Source organism: Paralichthys olivaceus, chromosome 22, assembly GCF_024713975.1.
Source record: "Paralichthys olivaceus isolate ysfri-2021 chromosome 22, ASM2471397v2, whole genome shotgun sequence".
NCBI lineage: Eukaryota > Metazoa > Chordata > Actinopteri > Pleuronectiformes > Paralichthyidae > Paralichthys > Paralichthys olivaceus.
In genome coordinates, this window is record NC_091114.1 from 11,056,538 (window position 1) to 11,075,816 (window position 19,279).

Sequence of the window (19,279 nt, forward strand, 5' to 3'; positions counted from 1 at the left end):
CAACAACAACTGCAACTGCAGCAATGTCAACTACAACTGCAGAAACAACAACTACAACACCAACCCCAACAACAACTGCAACTGCAGCAATGTCAACTACAACTGCAGAAACAACAACTACAACACCAACCCCAACAACAACTGCAGCAATGTCAACTACAACTGCAGACACAACAACTACAACACCAATCCCAACGACAACTGCAACTGCAGCAATGTCAACTACAACTGCAGAAACAACAACTACAACACCAACCCCAACAACAACTGCAACTGCAGCAATGTCAACTACAACTGCAGAAACAACCACTACAACACCAACCCCAACAACAACTGCAACTGCAGCAATGTCAACTACAACTGCAGAAACAACAACTACAACACCAACCCCAACAACAACTGCAACAATGTCAACTACAACTGCAGAAACAACAACTACAACACCAACACCAACAACAACTGCAACTGCAGCAATGTCAACTACAACTGCAGAAACAACAACTACAACACCAACCCCAACAACAACTGCAGCAATGTCAACTACAACTGCAGAAACTACAACTACAACACCAACGACAACTGCAACTGCAGCAATGTCAACTACAACTGCAGAAACAACAACTACAACACCAACACCAACAACAACTGCAACTGCAGCAATGTCAACTACAACTGCAGAAACAACAACTACAACACCAACCCCAACAACAACTGCAACTGCAGCAATGTCAACTACAACTGCAGAAACAACAACTACAACACCAACCCCAACAACAACTGCAGCAATGTCAACTACAACTGCAGACACAACAACTACAACACCAATCCCAACGACAACTGCAACTGCAGCAATGTCAACTACAACTGCAGAAACAACAACTACAACACCAACCCCAACAACAACTGCAGCAATGTCAACTACAACTGCAGAAACAACAACTACAACACCAACACCAACGACAACTGCAACTGCAGCAATGTCAACTACAACTGCAGAAACAACAACTACAACACCAACCCCAACAACAACTGCAACTGCAGCAATGTCAACTACAACTGCAGAAACAACAACTACAACACCAACCCCAACAACAACTGCAGCAATGTCAACTACAACTGCAGAAACAACAACTACAACACCAACACCAACGACAACTGCAACTGCAGCAATGTCAACTACAACTGCAGAAACAACAACTACAACACCAACCCCAACAACAACTGCAACTGCAGCAATGTCAACTACAACTGCAGAAACAACAACTACAACACCAACAACAACTGCACCAATGTCAACTACAACTGCAGAAACAACAACTTCAACACCAACCCCAACAACAACTGCAACTGCAGCAATGTCAACTACAACTGCAGACACAACCACTGCAACACCAACCCCAACAACAACTGCATCTGCAGCAATGTCAACTACAACTGCAGACACAACAACTACAACACCAACCCCAACAACAACTGCAGCAATGTCAACTACAACTGCAGCAACAACAACAGCAACACCAACCCAAACAACAACTGCATCTGCAGCAATGTCAACTACAACTGCAGAAACAACCACTACAACACAAACTCCAACAACAACTGCAACTGCAGCAATGTCAACTACAACTGCAGAAACAACAACTACAACACCAACCCCAACAACAACTGCAACTGCAGCAATGTCAACTACAACTGCAGACACAACCACTACAACACCAACCCAAACAACAACTGCAACTGCAGCAATGTCAACTACAACTGCAGAAACAACAACTACAACACCAACCCCAACAACAACTGCAACTGCAGCAATGTCAACTACAACTGCAGACAAAACCACTACAACACCAACCCAAACAACAACTGCAACTGCAGCAATGTCAACTACAACTGCAGACACAACCACTACAACACCAACCCCAACAACAACTGCATCTGTAGCAATGTCAACTACAACTGCAGAAACAACAACTACAACACTAACCCAAACAACAACTGCAACTGCAGCAATGTCAACTACAACTGCAGAAACAACAACTACAACACCAACCCCAACAACAACTGCAACTGCAGCAATGTCAACTACAACTGCAGACACAACAACTACAACACCAACACCAACAACAACTGCAGCAATGTCAACTACAACTGCAGAAACAACAACTACAACACCAACACCAACAACAACTGCAGCAATGTCAACTACAACTGCAGACACAACCACTACAACACCAACCCAAACAACAACTGCAACTGCAGCAATGTCAACTACAACTGCAGACACAACCACTACAACACCAACCCCAACAACAACTGCAACTGCATCTGCAGCAATGTCAACTACAACTGCAGAAACAACAACTACAACACCAATCCAAACAACAACTGCAACTGCAGCAATGTCAACTACAACTGCAGAAACAACAACTACAACACTAACCCAAACAACAACTGCAACTGCAGCAATGTCAACTACAACTGCAGAAACAACAACTACAACACCAACACCAACAACAACTGCAACTGCATCTGCAGCAATGTCAACTACAACTGCAGACACAACAACTACAACACCAACCCCAACAACAACTGCAACTGCATCTGCAGCAATGTCAACTACAACTGCAGAAACAACAACTACAACACCAATCCAAACAACAACTGCAACTGCAGCAATGTCAACTACAACTGCAGAAACAACAACTACAACACTAACCCAAACAACAACTGCAACTGCAGCAATGTCAACTACAACTGCAGACACAACAACTACAACACCAACACCAACAACAATTGCAACTGCATCTGCAGCAATGTCAACTACAACTGCAGACACAACAACTACAACACCAACCCCAACAACAACTGCAACTGCATCTGCAGCAATGTCAACTACAACTGCAGAAACAACAACTACAACACCAATCCAAACAACAACTGCAACTGCAGCAATCTCAACTACAACTGCAGAAACAACAACTACAACACCAACCCCAACAACTACAGACACTGCAGCTGAAACTGATGCACCTTTAACTGATGCACCTATAACTGTCAGTCCTACTTATACTGTCTCTGTGGGCTTATCTGATGAGACATTTTCTGACGAACTCAAAGACCGAAGCAGCGGTCGATTCAAAAATCTTGAACGAAAACTTGTTGGGCCAGTGAGTAAACTTTCATATCCTCTACATCATTCATTAACTGTGTCAGTGTTGCCCATGAATGACTTTTTACACTAGAAACCAGTTGAGATGATTCATTTCCACCAGAATATCAATTTATATTTTTATGATAATAATAGTTCATGAAAATCATTTGAAAGTGTCCCAATGTCTAATTTCTTCTTATTTCATTGCAGTGCAACACAATAAACGAGAGAAAATTTGGTGGCATTTTCGACCGTTGCCGTGTGAAACAGTTCAGGTAAAAACATATTTCTTACTTTACTAATATTGTTGAAGCTCAGGGTTGGTGACTCACCATGTTGATAGTTTCATGTACAAATTCCATGTTTGGAATAATCTTCAGTCATCTAATATTATTATTAATATTTGTCTCATTTGGTTTCATGACGTAGAAGAAACGAAGCAACACGAGCAGAAGGAACTACTGCAGAAATGGAAGTTCTGTTCCATAATAATGTGACCACTTCAGAACTCCCACAGAATGAAGTTGTTGCTGAAACCTTTAAATTAGCTGCAAATAACAACAACTTCAACGTGACGATAGATTCTGCGTCAATCCAAGTAATAAGTAAGTAAATACAACATTTGTCTCACTTAACTCAACTGTCTTTTTGTTGCTCCCCCAGCCAAGTTCATCAACTAGTTAATACAACTGCACTCGTGTGAGCGTCCATCTGTCCAATGATCTTTAAATGAGCTGTGGTTATCTGCAGTGTTGGTGCATTGATACTAAATTACCACAAAAAACCTGGTCTGAAGTTAATCGTGCAGTATGTTCCTGTTATTTCATGGGGCCTTATCAAGATAGTAATATGCACCCACATGGTGCACAGGGCATGTACACAGTACTCAGGCAGATGGTTTGCTCATGTACTTTACCTCTGAGCACCAGCAGATCTGTTTCAAACATTCTTCTGTTGTTAAACTTCTGACAGAGGATTTGGAAACAACACTGATGCACCTGCACCATGTGCTTCAGACCAAGCGTTAAGATTGTTAAGATGGAGCCACTCATGAGCAATGCTCTCATTGGTCCTCAATACATGTGAAATCGGTGTTGCTCAAAAACTCTCACCAGAAGCAGCCACTAGCTCTCTGAAATGTAGGTCAAAGTCGCTAGATTGCGTAATGACGTCACATGTTACATAGATACGTCTAATTTGCATACATCGCGTTATCGACCGGCATCCCATTCTCTTGCAGGTTTGTTATTTTCTTTGGTCGTTGATTACTTTTTTTGGGTGGAGAAAACGGGTGGTCTTTATTTTTTTTTCATTGAACCGCAACTGATTGACCCTTTTGTGTGAAAGAGCTCTTCTTAGCTGACCAACATGAACTTGTGACGCGTTCCTGTAGAGATGTTTGACTTCGGGGCACTCTGTTCGCATCACAAATCAATGAACGTGATTTATCCTTTGCTCAGCGATGAAAATGGAGATTGCTAACATAGCAGAAAGTCGCCAGATTTGTCGCTAGAAAAGATTTTTGGTCTCTAGGGAAGTTGAATAGTTGCTACTTCTAGTCACAAAGCCCCTAAACTGGGAAAACTGTGTAAAATTCCATGTGCCACTGATGCTCGTGTTAAATGAGTCACATTCAAAATTGTGTTTTTATACAAGAAAATTACGTAAAATGAAGATGTATTAGGACAACTTAAAGATTTTTAGTTCTGCGGCAGATTTACATATCGATTTATTAATTTACATTTCAAAAAAATGTGTTGCAGGTAGTCCAGTTGCAGAATCAACAGCTACAACCCCAACAACAACAGCTACAACCCCAATAACAACAGCTACAACCCCAACAACAACAGCTACAACCCCAACAACAACACCTATAACTGTCAGTCCTACTTATACTGTCTCAGTGGGCTTACCTGATGAGACATTTTCTGAAGAACTCAAAAACCGAAGCAGCGGTCGATTCAAAGAACTTGAACAAAAACTTGTTGGGCCAGTGAGTAAACTTTCATATCCTCTACATTATTCATTAACTGTGTCAGTGTTGCTCATGAATGACTTTTTACACTAGAAACCAGTTGAGATGATTCATTTCCACCAGAATATCAATTTATATTTTTATGATAATAATAGTTCATGAAAATCATTTGAAAGTGTCACAGCATCTAATTTCTTCTTATTTCATTGCAGTGCAACACAATAAACGAGAGAAAATTTGGTGTCATTTTCGACCGTTGCCGTGTGAAACAGTTCAGGTAAAAACATATTTCTTACTTTATTAATATTGTTGAAGCTCAGGGTTGGTGACTCACCATGTTGATAGTTTCATGTACAAATTCCATGTTTGGAATAATCTTCAGTCATCTATTATTATTATTAATATTTGTCTCATTTGGTTTCATGACATAGAAGAAACGCAGCAACACGAGAAGAAGGAACTACTGCAGAAATGGAAGTTCTGTTCCATAATAATGTGACCACTTCAGAACTCCCACAGAATGAAGTTGTTGCTGAAACCTTTAAATTAGCTGCAAATAACAACAACTTCAACGTGACGATAGATTCTGCGTCAATCCAAGTAATAAGTAAGTAAATACAACATTTGTCTCACTTAACTCAACTGTCTTTTTGTTGCTCCCCCAGCCAAGTTCATCAACTAGTTAATACAACTGCACTCGTGTGAGCGTCCATCTGTCCAATGATCTTTAAATGAGCTGTGGTTATCTGCAGTGTTGGTGCATTGATACTAAATTACCACAAAAAACCTGGTCTGAAGTTAATCGTGCAGTATGTTCCTGTTATTTCATGGGGCCTTATCAAGATAGTAATATGCACCCACATGGTGCACAGGGCATGTACACAGTACTCAGGCAGATGGTTTGCTCATGTACTTTACCTCTGAGCACCAGCAGATCTGTTTCAAACATTCTTCTGTTGTTAAACTTCTGACAGAGGATTTGGAAACAACACTGATGCACCTGCACCATGTGCTTCAGACCAAGCGTTAAGATTGTTAAGATGGAGCCACTCATGAGCAATGCTCTCATTGGTCCTCAATACATGTGAAATCGGTGTTGCTCAAAAACTCTCACCAGAAGCAGCCACTAGCTCTCTGAAATGTAGGTCAAAGTCGCTAGATTGCGTAATGACGTCACATGTTACATAGATACGTCTAATTTGCATACATCGCGTTATCGACCGGCATCCCATTCTCTTGCAGGTTTGTTATTTTCTTTGGTCGTTGATTACTTTTTTTGGGTGGAGAAAACGGGTGGTCTTTATTTTTTTTTCATTGAACCGCAACTGATTGACCCTTTTGTGTGAAAGAGCTCTTCTAAGCTGACCAACATGAACTTGTGACGCGTTCCTGTAGAGATGTTTGACTTCGGGGCACTCTGTTCGCATCACAAATCAATGAACATGATTTATTCTTTGCTCAGCGATGAAAATGGAGATTGCTAACATAGCAGAAAGTCGCCAGATTTGTCGCTAGAAAAGATTTTTGGTCTCTAGGGAAGTTGAATAGTTGCTACTTCTAGTGACAAAGCCCCTAAAATGGGAAAACTGTGTAAAATTCCATGTGCCACTGATGCTCGTGTTAAATGACTCACATTCAAAATTGTGTTTTTATACAGGAAAATTAGGTAAAATAAAGATGTATTAGGACAACTTAAAGATTTTTAGTTCTGCAGCAGATTTACATATCGATTTATTAATTTACATTTCAAAAAAATGTGTTGCAGGTAGTCCAGTTGCAGAATCAACAGCTACAACCCCAACAACAACAGCTACAACCCCAATAACAACAGCTACAACCCCAACAACAACAGCTACAACCCCAACAACAACACCTATAACTGTCAGTCCTACTTATACTGTCTCAGTGGGCTTACCTGATGAGACATTTTCTGAAGAACTCAAAAACCGAAGCAGCGGTCAATTCAAAAAACTTGAACAAAAACTTGTTGGGCCAGTGAGTAAACTTTCATATCCTCTACATCATTCATTAACTGTGTCAGTGTTGCCCATGAATGACTTTTTACACTAGAAACCAGTTGAGATGATTCATTTCCACCAGAATATCAATTTATATTTTTATGATAATAATAGTTCATGAAAATCATTTGAAAGTGTCCCAATGTCTAATTTCTTCTTATTTCATTGCAGTGCAACACAATAAACGAGAGAAAATTTGGTGTCATTTTCGACCGTTGCCGTGTGAAACAGTTCAGGTAAAAACATATTTCTTACTTTATTAATATTGTTGAAGCTCAGGGTTGGTGACTCACCATGTTGATAGTTTCATGTACAAATTCCATGTTTGGAATAATCTTCAGTCATCTAATATTATTATTAATATTTGTCTCATTTGGTTTCATGACATAGAAGAAACGCAGCAACACGAGCAGAAGGAACTACTGCAGAAATGGAAGTTCTGTTCCATAATAATGTGACCACTTCAGAACTCCCACAGAATGAAGTTGTTGCTGAAACCTTTAAATTAGCTGCAAATAACAACACCTTCAACGTGACGATAGATTCTGCGTCAATCCAAGTAATAGGTAAGTAAATACAACATTTGTCTCACTTAACTCAACTGTCTTTTTGTTGCTCCCCCAGCCAAGTTCATCAACTAGTTAATACAACTGCACTCGTGTGAGCGTCCATCTGTCCAATGATCTTTAAATGAGCTGTGGTTATCTGCAGTGTTGGTGCATTGATACTAAATTACCACAAAAAACCTGGTCTGAAGTTAATCGTGCAGTATGTTCCTGTTATTTCATGGGGCCTTATCAAGATAGTAATATGCACCCACATGGTGCACAGGGCATGTACACAGTACTCAGGCAGATGGTTTGCTCATGTACTTTACCTTTGAGCACCAGCAGATCTGTTTAGAAGTGTTAAGATTGTTAAGATGGAACCACTCATCAGCGTCACTCTCATCAGTTCTCAATACATGTGAAATACCATGTGTTGCTGATGCCTTAAATCATACGAAGTGACATCTGATATTTATACTGGTTTTACATTAGTCAATGCATAGATGTGTTGACATAAAAGTAATCGAGATAAAGAATCAATTCATGAAGACACCATTAGATATTCTCTGTCCTACCTTTTATGCAAATAAAATGCTTGTTATGTCAATTATTTGTTCAACATTGTCAACATCAACAACAATAGAACTAGATAAAATTATTATATGTTTTTATTTATATTTTTTAAATGTGTTACAGCAAGTCCAGTTGCAAATGCAACGACAACTGCTCCACCTGCAACTACTGCCCCAACAACTGCTCCACCTGCAACTGCTGCCCCAACAAATGCTGCACCTGTTGTGACAACAAAGACAGTGGTTTTCAGGTCTCGTCTAGACACATTCACAAGTGACTTGTTGGATTCATCGACTGATGCTTTTAAAAGCAGAGCTTTAAACATAAAGTCACAGGTAATTCTCTTCTCAACATAAAACCTGTGGGTTCACATTATTATGTATTGTAGTATTATTTTATCAAAGAACCAAAAATACATCAATACATCAAAAAAGTAAGTTGAGCATAAAATAAGGGAATAGTTTTCAACTACATTGTGTTTTCTGTTTCTGCAGCTTCAACCTCGGTACCAAAGCGAATTCCCCTCTTCCTTCACTTCCTTGGAAGTGTTCGAATTCAGGTAATTTGTTAACATATTGTTACATTTTAAAGATGGCAGCCTAAATCTGATATTTCATCCAACACGTATTTGTTTCTTCTGCAGAAATGGATCAATCTTCAATTTCTTAAAGCTCTTCTTCCAAGGCACATCTATTCCTAACGACATTGCGATTGCACAAGTTTTGCTAAATGCAGCTCCAGAAGTCAATGGCTTCGACATTGAAGGCACCTCCATCACCGTGGATGGCATAGGTAAGAAATATTGAGGGCTGTTTGTTTGGAAAACTTCTCACTCTGAAAAATTATTTATCAAAGTAATGTTTGGATTTTTTTGATTTTCATTTACAGCTTCAAGTGGAGTCAGTCAAAAGATCAGTCTCGTCACTGCATCCTGTCTGGTGCTGTTGTCATGGCTACTGTCAAATCAGCAATAGCATCTGTGCTGATTTCCTTATGAATTCCATTGAGAACATCAACAACATCTCTGGAATGAAAAAGAACTTCATCGTCAGCAAAAATCCCAGATTGTTGATTTTTCTTTATGTGTTGCACGGTTTTGGATGAACTCACCACCAAGTTCAACTTTGCACTGATCCGACACATCAGTGACAGTGGATTAGGTTTGTCTGTGAAACAAACAACTACAGGATCCTGGACAGAATGACACAGCAGCCTTTAGGCTTCTGGTCTATTGAAACATAACAACACTATCTATGAAACACTGGGGTGTTAGAAAATATCTGTACTGTTGCACTGTGGCATCTTTAACTTTGTTAGGTATTAACAAAGTCTTATTTAAACCTTTCTATAATTTCCAAATGCATGTAAAATGAATGTTTAAGTTTGTATCTTAAATTAAATGAAGGAACACATGCGGGTCATAGCGGGCTTCACAATGCGACCTCATTTATTTTATCAAAGGTCACTGTGTATCTGATATATATGTGAAAACTATGCACTGTTGATTTTACTTATTTATATAAAGTGGATTTATGTAATCACACATTTCTTTATTCTGTGAGATCTCATGTAGTTTTCTTGGGTTTCTGTCAGATATGTCATAATAAACAAGGTACAAAATATTTGAAAATGTTGTCCTCTCTTCTCTGATGATTTTCAGATTTTCTGAGATATTTCAATCTTGAGAAAAGTGTCGAACCAAAACTCAAGTACATAGTAGAATACAATTTTTACAGTATATTACAAATAAATAAATAAATATAACAAAAGTAAATTGTAATGTAATTTTAGTAATGCCATAAATATGCTGACTGAAATTTGCAATTACAAAAACTAAAAATAGAAAAGAGTAATTAAAAATGGTTTAAGTTGCTTCATCAATGTGACGTAAATGTTCAAATTCAACTTGCTCAACTGCTGGTGGAGTTTTGGTTGTGTTTTTGGTATTTAACCTTGTTTTCCTTGCGTTTGGACTTTGTTTTGACTACCAGGCAACCAAAATGTGTTTGTCTGACTGAAGAGTATTTATAATAAACTGCATTTGCGTCCTCACATTTTTCTACATGTGACACATTGGCACGCCCTCCAAAAAATATGAGGAAATAAATCTCAAGCGTCTTTAATTTTCTTTGGATGCGTCTTATGAACATCAAAGTTACACACTTTAACTGTATTGTGTCCCCGAATATCACATACGATATTCATTCAGTGGTTGGATATTTTCTTGTATTTACTTCACTGAACTACAATTGTTTATTTGTCGTAATTAACTGTCACACAAGAGGAAACTTCCAACATTCATGTCAATGGAATGCACCTGTACTTTTTTCACATGACAAAAGAAGGGTGTGTACCAGCAGACAAACAGTGATTTAACTTGCTTCATCCAAGGTGTCAACAGCATTTCTCACTGATGTATCACCAGTCACGTCAATAGCTTCTCTTATATTTGAATATATAAAGGTGCAAATTGATGTGAACGATCACAGACAGTGAGAGGTTTGCTGTGTATGTGAACTGAGCTGAATTTAAGAGAAAAGTGAATATTTTAAGAAGCTGTTCGTCAGAGAAAGAAGGGAATCTATAACTTTTCATCTTGAACCCATCTTTTTTGGGGTAAGTACAAGTTTAAGTCTTTTAGTATACTTTCTGAATTAATCTTCAATGTGCGTGTGTGTCTGTTGAAAGTTAGTGCGATTATGTACTTAAAATTATAGTAATCGATTGACAATTAAAATCATAAACCTTTGTTGTTACATGTGAAATCCTGCTTCAATGGTTTCTATTTGGTGTATGTTCCCCTTTTTTTCTTAATTTGAAGCTCAATTAAAATTTTGACAATATATTTGTATTAATACATTTGTTAAATGTCTAAAAAAATGCATACAGTAGTGGTTTTTCTTGAATTTTCTGGGTATCCAATTGCTTAAGAACAGTTCAGCCTAGTTAATGCTTGTAAAGGAAAAAGGTGGAACAAGTTTTTCAGGCAGGATTTTTATTACACTTTGTTCCAGATCGTTATTGTGTTACATTTTCTGAGTTGAGTTCAAGAAAATGATAAGAAAATTGAAATAGTATTTGATAGTTTCTAAATTTATTCTATTTGAAACATAGTTCCAAAGAAAAGCATGAACAAAAACTAAACGATGAAAATAACATTTAAAGGTCCAGTGTGTAAGATTTGGGTGAAAGGGAACTATTGGCAGAAATTTAATGTAGAATAACTCTCATGATGTTTTCACTAGTTCGTTTCATCTAAATTGTATGAATTGTAGTTTTCTTTACCCCAGAAAAGACCATTTATATTAAAATACTTATTATTTTATATTATATTTACATCGAAGGGACCCTCTCTACGGAGGCTGCCATGTTTTTTACATTAGTTCAGACTGGACTAACTAAACACCTTTTGAGTTTTTATGACAATTAAAGGCTACCACAGTTTCTTTTTCATGTTTGGACGGAGAGGGTGAGGTGAGGGGTGTTCAGCTGCAACATGCAACTTCAACACTGGATACAACAAACTTCTACACACTGTATCTTTAAAAACTTCAATTCAGAATATATATTCAAGATTTTTTTGATGGTGTATAAACTCATTCAACAGTTCCATCAGAGACAAGGTAATAAATCTCTGAGAGTGGATCAATCCAACTGTGGAACAAAATCTCTTCACATTCTGCATCTATCTTGTTTGATTTTACAGATTGCATTGACGCGATGGGGACCAGAAAGATCATATCAGTTTTCCTGATTCTAATAGGTAAGATAAATAAGGTTGAACTGAGTGACTTAAAATTGTCTTGAAATAAAAAAGGCTAAAGTTTCTAATGATCAATACTATGTGACTTTATAAAGAGAACTTGGGAGATAATTGCATCATATTATCATACAAAGAGTATAACACTCTTTTTCTATGTTGAGTTAATTTATTTGTTCACCTGTTAAGCACAAATCTTGTATTTTAGTTACCTACCAGGCTACAAGCCAAGTCAATACAACTGCAGCAACAACAACTACAGCACCAACCCAAACATCAACTACAACTGCAGAGACAACAACTACAACACCAACCCCAACAACAACTGCAACTGCAGCAATGTCAACTACAGCTGCAGAAACAACAACTACAACACCAACCCCAACAACAACTGCAACTGCAGCAATGTCAACTACAGCAACAATAACTACAACACCAACCCAAACAACAACTACAACTGCAGAGACAACAACTTCAACACCAACCCCAACAACAACTGCAGCAATGTCAACTACAGCTGCAGAAACAACAACTACAACACCAACCCCAACAACAACTGCAACTGCAGCAATGTCAACTACAGCTGCAGAAACAACAACTACAACACCAACCCCAACGACAACTGCAGCAATGTCAACTACAACTGCAGAAACAACAACTACAACACCAACCCCAACGACAACTGCAGCAATGTCAACTACAACTGCAGAAACAACAACTACAACACCAACCCCAACAACAACTGCAACTGCAGCAATGTCAACTACAACTGCAGACACAACAACTACAACACCAACCCCAACAACAACGGCAGCAATGTCAACTACAACTGCAGAAACAACCACTACAACACCAACCCCAACAACAACTGCAACTGCAGCAATGTCAACTACAACTGCAGAAACAACCACTACAACACCAACCCCAACAACAACTGCAACTGCAGCAATGTCAACTACAACTGCAGAAACAACCACTACAACACCAACCCCAACAACAACTGCAACTGCAGCAATGTCAACTACAACTGCAGAAACAACAACTACAACACCAACCCCAACAACAACTGCAACTGCAGCAATGTCAACTACAACTGCAGAAACAACCACTACAACACCAACCCCAACAACAACTGCAGCAATGTCAACTACAACTGCAGAAACAACAACTACAACACCAACCCCAACAACAACTGCAGCAATGTCAACTACAACTGCAGAAACAACAACTACAACACCAACCCCAACAACAACTGCATCTGCAGCAATGTCAACTACAACTGCAGAAACAACAACTACAACACCAACCCAAACCACAACTGCAACGGCAGCAATGTCAACTACAACTGCAGAAACAAAAACTACAACACCAACCCAAACCACAACTGCATCTGCAGCAATGTCAACTACAGCTGCAGAAACAACAACTACAACACCAACCCCAACAACAACTGCATCTGCAGCAATGTCAACTACAACTGCAGAAACAACAACTACAACACCAACCCCAACAACAACTGCATCTGCAGCAATGTCAACTACAACTGCAGAAACAACAACTACAACCCCAACAACAACTGCAGACACTGCAGCTGAAACTGATGCACCTTTAACTGATGCACCTATAACTGTCAGTCCTACTTATACTGTCTCAGTGGGCTTATCTGATGAGACATTTTCTGAAGAACTCAAAGACCGAAGCAGCGGTCGATTCAAAAATCTTGAACAAAAACTTGTTGGGCCAGTGAGTAAACATTCATATCCTCTACATCATTCATTAACTGTGTCAGTGTTGCCCATGAATGACTTTTTACACTAGAAACCAGTTGAGATGATTCATTTCCACCAGAATATCAATTTATATTTTTATGATAATAATAGTTCATGAAAATCATTTGAAAGTGTCCCAACGTCTAATTTTTGCTTATTTCATTGCAGTGCAACACAATAAACGAGAGAAAATTTGGTGTCATTTTCGACCGTTGCCGTGTGAAACAGTTCAGGTAAAAACATATTTCTTACTTTACTAATATTGTTGAAGCTCAGGGTTGGTGATTCACCACGTTGATAGTTTCATGTACAAATTCCATGTTTGGAATAATCTTCAGTCATCTAATATTATTATTAATATTTGTCTCATTTGGTTTCATGACGTAGAAGAAACGCAGCAACACGAGCAGAAGGAACTACTGCAGAAATGGAAGTTCTGTTCCATAATAATGTGACCACTTCAGAACTCCCACAGAATGAAGTTGTTGCTGAAACCTTTAAATTAGCTGCAAATAACAACACCTTCAACGTGACGATAGATTCTGCGTCAATCCAAGTAATAGGTAAGTAAATACAACATTTGTCTCACTTAACTCAACTGTCTTTTTGTTGCTCCCTCAGCCAAGTTCATCAACTAGTTAATACAACTGCACTCGTGTGAGCGTCCATCTGTCCAATGATCTTTAAATGAGCTGTGGTTATCTGCAGTGTTGGTGCATTGATACTAAATTAGCACAAAAAACCTGGTCTGAAGTTAATCGTGCAGTATGTTCCTGTTATTTCATGGGGCCTTATCAAGATAGTAATATGCACCCACATGGTGCACAGGGCATGTACACAGTACTCAGGCAGATGGTTTGCTCATGTACTTTACCTGTGAGCTCCAGCAGATCTGTTTCAAATATTCTTCTGTTGTTAAACTACTGACAGAGGATTTGGAAACAACACTGATGCACCTGCACCATGTGCTTCAGACCAAGCGTTAAGATTGTTAAGATGGAGCCACTCATGAGCAATGCTCTCATTGGTCCTCAATACATGTGAAATCGGTGTTGCTCAAAAACTCTCACCAGAAGCAGTCACTAGCTCTCTGAAATGTAGGTCAAAGTCGCTAGATTGCGTAATGACGTCACGTTACATAGATACGTCTAATTTGCATACATCGCGTTATCGACCGGCATCCCAATCTCTTGCAGGTTTGTTATTTTCTTTGGTCGTTGATTACTTTTTTTGGGTGGAGAAAACGGGTGGTCTTTATTTTTTTTTCATTGAACCGCAACTGATTGACCCTTTTGTGTGAAAGAGCTCTTCTTAGCTGACCAACATGAACTTGTGACGCGTTCCCGTAGAGATGTTTGACTTCGGGGCACTCTGTTCGCATCACAAATCAATGAACGTGATTTATCCTTTGCTCAGCGATGAAAATGGAGATTGCTAACAAACAGAAAGTCGCCAGATTTGTCGCTGGAAAAGATTTTTGGTCTCTAGGGAAGTTGACTAGTTGCTACTTCTAGTGACAAAGCCCCTAAAATGGGAAAACTGTGTAAAATTCCATGTGCCACTGATGCTCGTGTTAAATGAGTCACATTCAAAATTGTGTTTTTATACAAGAAAATTAGGTAAAATAAAGATGTATTAGGACAACTTAAAGATTTTTAGTTCTGTACAGTTGAAACCAACCTATCAACAGTGCCTATGTGTGTGTGGCAATATTCAATATTGTCTGTGCTTCCTTTGATCCATCTAAAATGCTTGTTATGTAAAGTATTTGTTATTAACTCTGACAACAGCAGCAGATTTACATATCGATTTATTAATTTACATTTCAAAAAAATGTGTTGCAGATAGTCCAGTTGCAGAATCAACAGCTACAACCCCAACAACAACAGCTACAACCCCAACAACAACAGCTACAACCCCAATAACAACAGCTACAACCCCAACAACAACAGCTACAACCCCAACAACAACAGCTACAACCCCAACAACAACAGCTACAACCCCAACAACACCTATAACTGTCACTCCTACTTATACTGTCTCAGTGGGCTTACCTGATGAGACATTTTCTGAAGAACTCAAAAACCGAAGCAGCGGTCAATTCAAAAAACTTGAACAAAAACTTGTTGGGCCAGTGAGTAAACATTCATATCCTCTACATCATTCATTAACTGTGTCAGTGTTGCCCATGAATGACTTTTTACACTAGAAACCAGTTGAGATGATTCATTTCCACCAGAATATCAATTTATATTTTTATGATAATAATAGTTCATGAAAATCATTTGAAAGTGTCCCAATGTCTAATTTCTGCTTATTTCATTGCAGTGCAACACAATAAACGAGAGAAAATTTGGTGTCATTTTCGACCGTTGCCGTGTGAAACAGTTCAGGTAAAAACATATTTCTTACTTTACTAATATTGTTGAAGCTCAGGGTTGGTGATTCACCACGTTGATAGTTTCATGTACAAATTCCATGTTTGGAATAATCTTCAGTCATCTAATATTATTATTAATATTTGTCTCATTTGGTTTCATGACATAGAAGAAACGCAGCAACACGAGCAGAAGGAACTACTGCAGAAATGGAAGTTCTGTTCCATAATAATGTGACCACTTCAGAACTCCCACAGAATGAACTTGTTGCTGAAACCTTTAAATTAGCTGCAAATAACAACACCTTCAACGTGACGATAGATTCTGCGTCAATCCAAGTAATAGGTAAGTAAATACAACATTTGTCTCACTTAACTCAACTGTCTTTTTGTTGCTCCCCCAGCCAAGTTCATCAACTAGTTAATACAACTGCACTCGTGTGAGCGTCCATCTGTCCAATGATCTTTAAATGAGCTGTGGTTATCTGCAGTGTTGGTGCATTGATACTAAATTACCACAAAAAACCTGGTCTGAAGTTAATCGTGCAGTATGTTCCTGTTATTTCATGGGGCCTTATCAAGATAGTAATATGCACCCACATGGTGCACAGGGCATGTACACAGTACTCAGGCAGATGGTTTGCTCATGTACTTTGTCTTTGAGCACCAGCAGATCTGTTTAGAAGTGTTAAGATTGTTAAGATGGAACCACTCATCAGCGTCACTCTCATCAGTTCTCAATACATGTGAAATACCATGTGTTGCTGATGCCTTAAATCATACGAAGTGACATCTGATATTTATACTGGTTTTACATTAGTCAATGCATAGATGTGTTGACATAAAAGTAATCGAGATAAAGAATCAATTCATGAAGACACCATTAGATATTCTCTGTCCTACCTTTTTTGCAAATAAAATGCTTGTTATGTCAATTATTTGTTTAACATTGTCAACATCAACAACAATCGAACTAGATACAATCATTATATGTTTTTATTTATATTTTTTAAATGTGTTACAGCAAGTCCAGTTGCAAATGCAACAACAACTGCTCCACCTGCAACTGCTGCCCCAACAACTGCTCCACCTGCAACTGCTCCACCTGTTGTGACAACAAAGACAGTGGTTTTCAGGTCTCGTCTAGACACATTCACAAGTGACTTGTTGGATTCATCGACTGATGCTTTTAAAAGCAGAGCTTTAAACATAAAGTCACAGGTAATTTTCTTCTCAACATAAAACCTGTGGGTTCACATTATTATGTATTGTAGTATTATTTTATCAAAGAACCAAAAATACATCAATAAAAGTAAGATGAGCATAAAATAAGGGAATAGTTTTCAACTACATTGTGTTTTCTGTTTCTGCAGCTTCAACCTCGGTACCAAAGCGAATTCCCCTCTTCCTTCACTTCCTTGGAAGTGTTCGAATTCAGGTAATTTGTTAACATATTGTTACATTTTAAAGATGGCAGCCTAAATCTGATATTTCATCCAACACGTATTTGTTTCTTCTGCAGAAATGGATCAATCTTCAATTTCTTAAAGCTCTTCTTCCGAGGCACATCTATTCCTAACGACATTGCGATTGCACAAGTTTTGCTAAATGCAGCTTCAGAAGTCAATGGCTTCGACATTGAAGGCACCTCCATCACCGTGGATGGCATAGGTAAGAAATATTGAGGGCTGTTTGTTTGGAAAACTTCTCACTCTGAAAAATGATTTATCAAAGTAATGTTTGGATTTTTTTGATTTTCATTTACAGCTTCAAGTGGAGTCAGTCAAAAGATCAGTCTCGTCACTGCATCCTGTCTGGTGCTGTTGTCATGGCTACTTTCAAGCCAGCAATAGCATCTGTGCTGATTTCCTTCTAGATTCCAATGAGAACATGAACTAGATTTTTTTTCGTGTATTGCTATATTTAACTTTGTTATGTATTGATGTTGTCTTATCTAGACCTTTCTATAATCTCCAAATTGTCATTTAAAATGAATGTTTAAGTTTGTATCTTTAAAAAAATGAAGGAACACATGCATGTCAACTGCATATATTCTGTCAAAGGCCATGGTGCATATCATGAATACTGAGTCAATACATATGATGCATAGTTGTGTTTTTTGAGAGTTCTTAATATTAGAAGTTAAGAAATTTAAAATGATCAGAATACAAAATGTTTAAATTTTAAATTCAACGTGTTTATTGAGTGATGGTTTGTAATGTTGTTGGGTAAGAAGAAATTGGATTATGTGTCAGAGTCATAAGCATTAATGAAAGAATTACTGAGGTTTACAGAAAATCAAACCCTGCATTTTCTTTTCTCATTTTCTTTTCTCACTTGGTAATGACACAGCATAAAGCAAGAATGAGTCCTTGCGCCAACAAACCACGGATTGTTATGCAGCACCAAACTTTTGCCTTGAACAATCGACAGGGGTGAGAGTGCCATCTCAATTCTTTAAATTCTGCACTAGTTGGTTTTATTCCTATATCTTTTACAAAAAAACCTGCTCAGGGTAATCATACTTCCTCTACAACTCACATTGCCGGTGGTGTACTGCAAGGTTCAATTTTAGGTCCAGTTTTGTTCTCCATCTACATGTTTTCACTAGATCATATAATCCATCACCACAATGTATCTTTTGCCTGATGGGCTGATGACACACAGACAGACGTTCCCCTGAGACGTGAGGACCCAAAAAGCCTTGCTGCCGCTTTAGATGGTCTCAGTTATAAATGATCGCTCATAACTCCCATCATATTCATGTAAAAAACTCTGGGGGAGTGATAAAGTTGGAGCCTGGAAGCTAAACACCAACATGTTGTACTGTTACGATATACAATTGAATGTGAGTTGTCTGAATGAACTGTATTTATTTGTGGTATTATATTTGTTTGGAGATGTACTCAAGATTAAATGTTACTGACATCATTACTATGATTGTTGTTGTTTTTATTAGTAGTAGTAGTGTTTTATTAATAACAATGGGTATTTTTCTCTATCTGTTCCAAGGCCAATCAATTATTTGGCAACTTAATGAATCAATCAACTAACCAATGCAATTAACCATTTCCCTGAACACTTGTTTATGTTTCACCGGTCGCTCGA

At 38.2% G+C, this 19,279-nt stretch overlaps 1 protein-coding gene across 1 annotated transcript; it reads left to right on the forward strand.

The window, feature by feature from the left end:
- Positions 1-785: 785 nt before the first annotated feature.
- On the forward strand, positions 786-19,105 carry LOC138406628 (putative mediator of RNA polymerase II transcription subunit 24). The gene is made up of 18 exons (XM_069519219.1): positions 786-853; positions 1,309-1,549; positions 3,362-3,426; positions 8,389-8,515; positions 8,760-8,824; positions 8,909-9,057; positions 11,972-12,028; positions 12,245-12,523; positions 13,680-13,768; positions 13,963-14,027; positions 14,182-14,357; positions 15,639-15,928; positions 16,123-16,187; positions 16,342-16,517; positions 17,196-17,392; positions 17,545-17,609; positions 17,694-17,842; positions 17,939-19,105. Exons 1-18 carry the CDS (start codon positions 786-788, stop codon positions 18,022-18,024), a joined length of 2,409 nt encoding a protein of 802 aa, XP_069375320.1. The 3' UTR covers positions 18,025-19,105.
- The last annotated feature ends 174 nt before the right edge of the window (positions 19,106-19,279 follow it).

What these genes read in the sequence shown, in the direction of transcription:
- LOC138406628 (XM_069519219.1), top strand. Translation starts at nt 786, where the DNA reads ATGTCAACTACAACTGCAGACACAACAACTACAACACCAATCCCAACG. An exon ending in TGCCGTGTGAAACAGTTCAG is followed by an intron (nt 16,188 to 16,341) that starts GTAAAAACATAT and finishes TTCATGACATAG; the next exon opens with AAGAAACGCAGCAACACGAG. An exon ending in TGCGTCAATCCAAGTAATAG is followed by an intron (nt 16,518 to 17,195) that starts GTAAGTAAATAC and finishes AATGTGTTACAG; the next exon opens with CAAGTCCAGTTGCAAATGCA.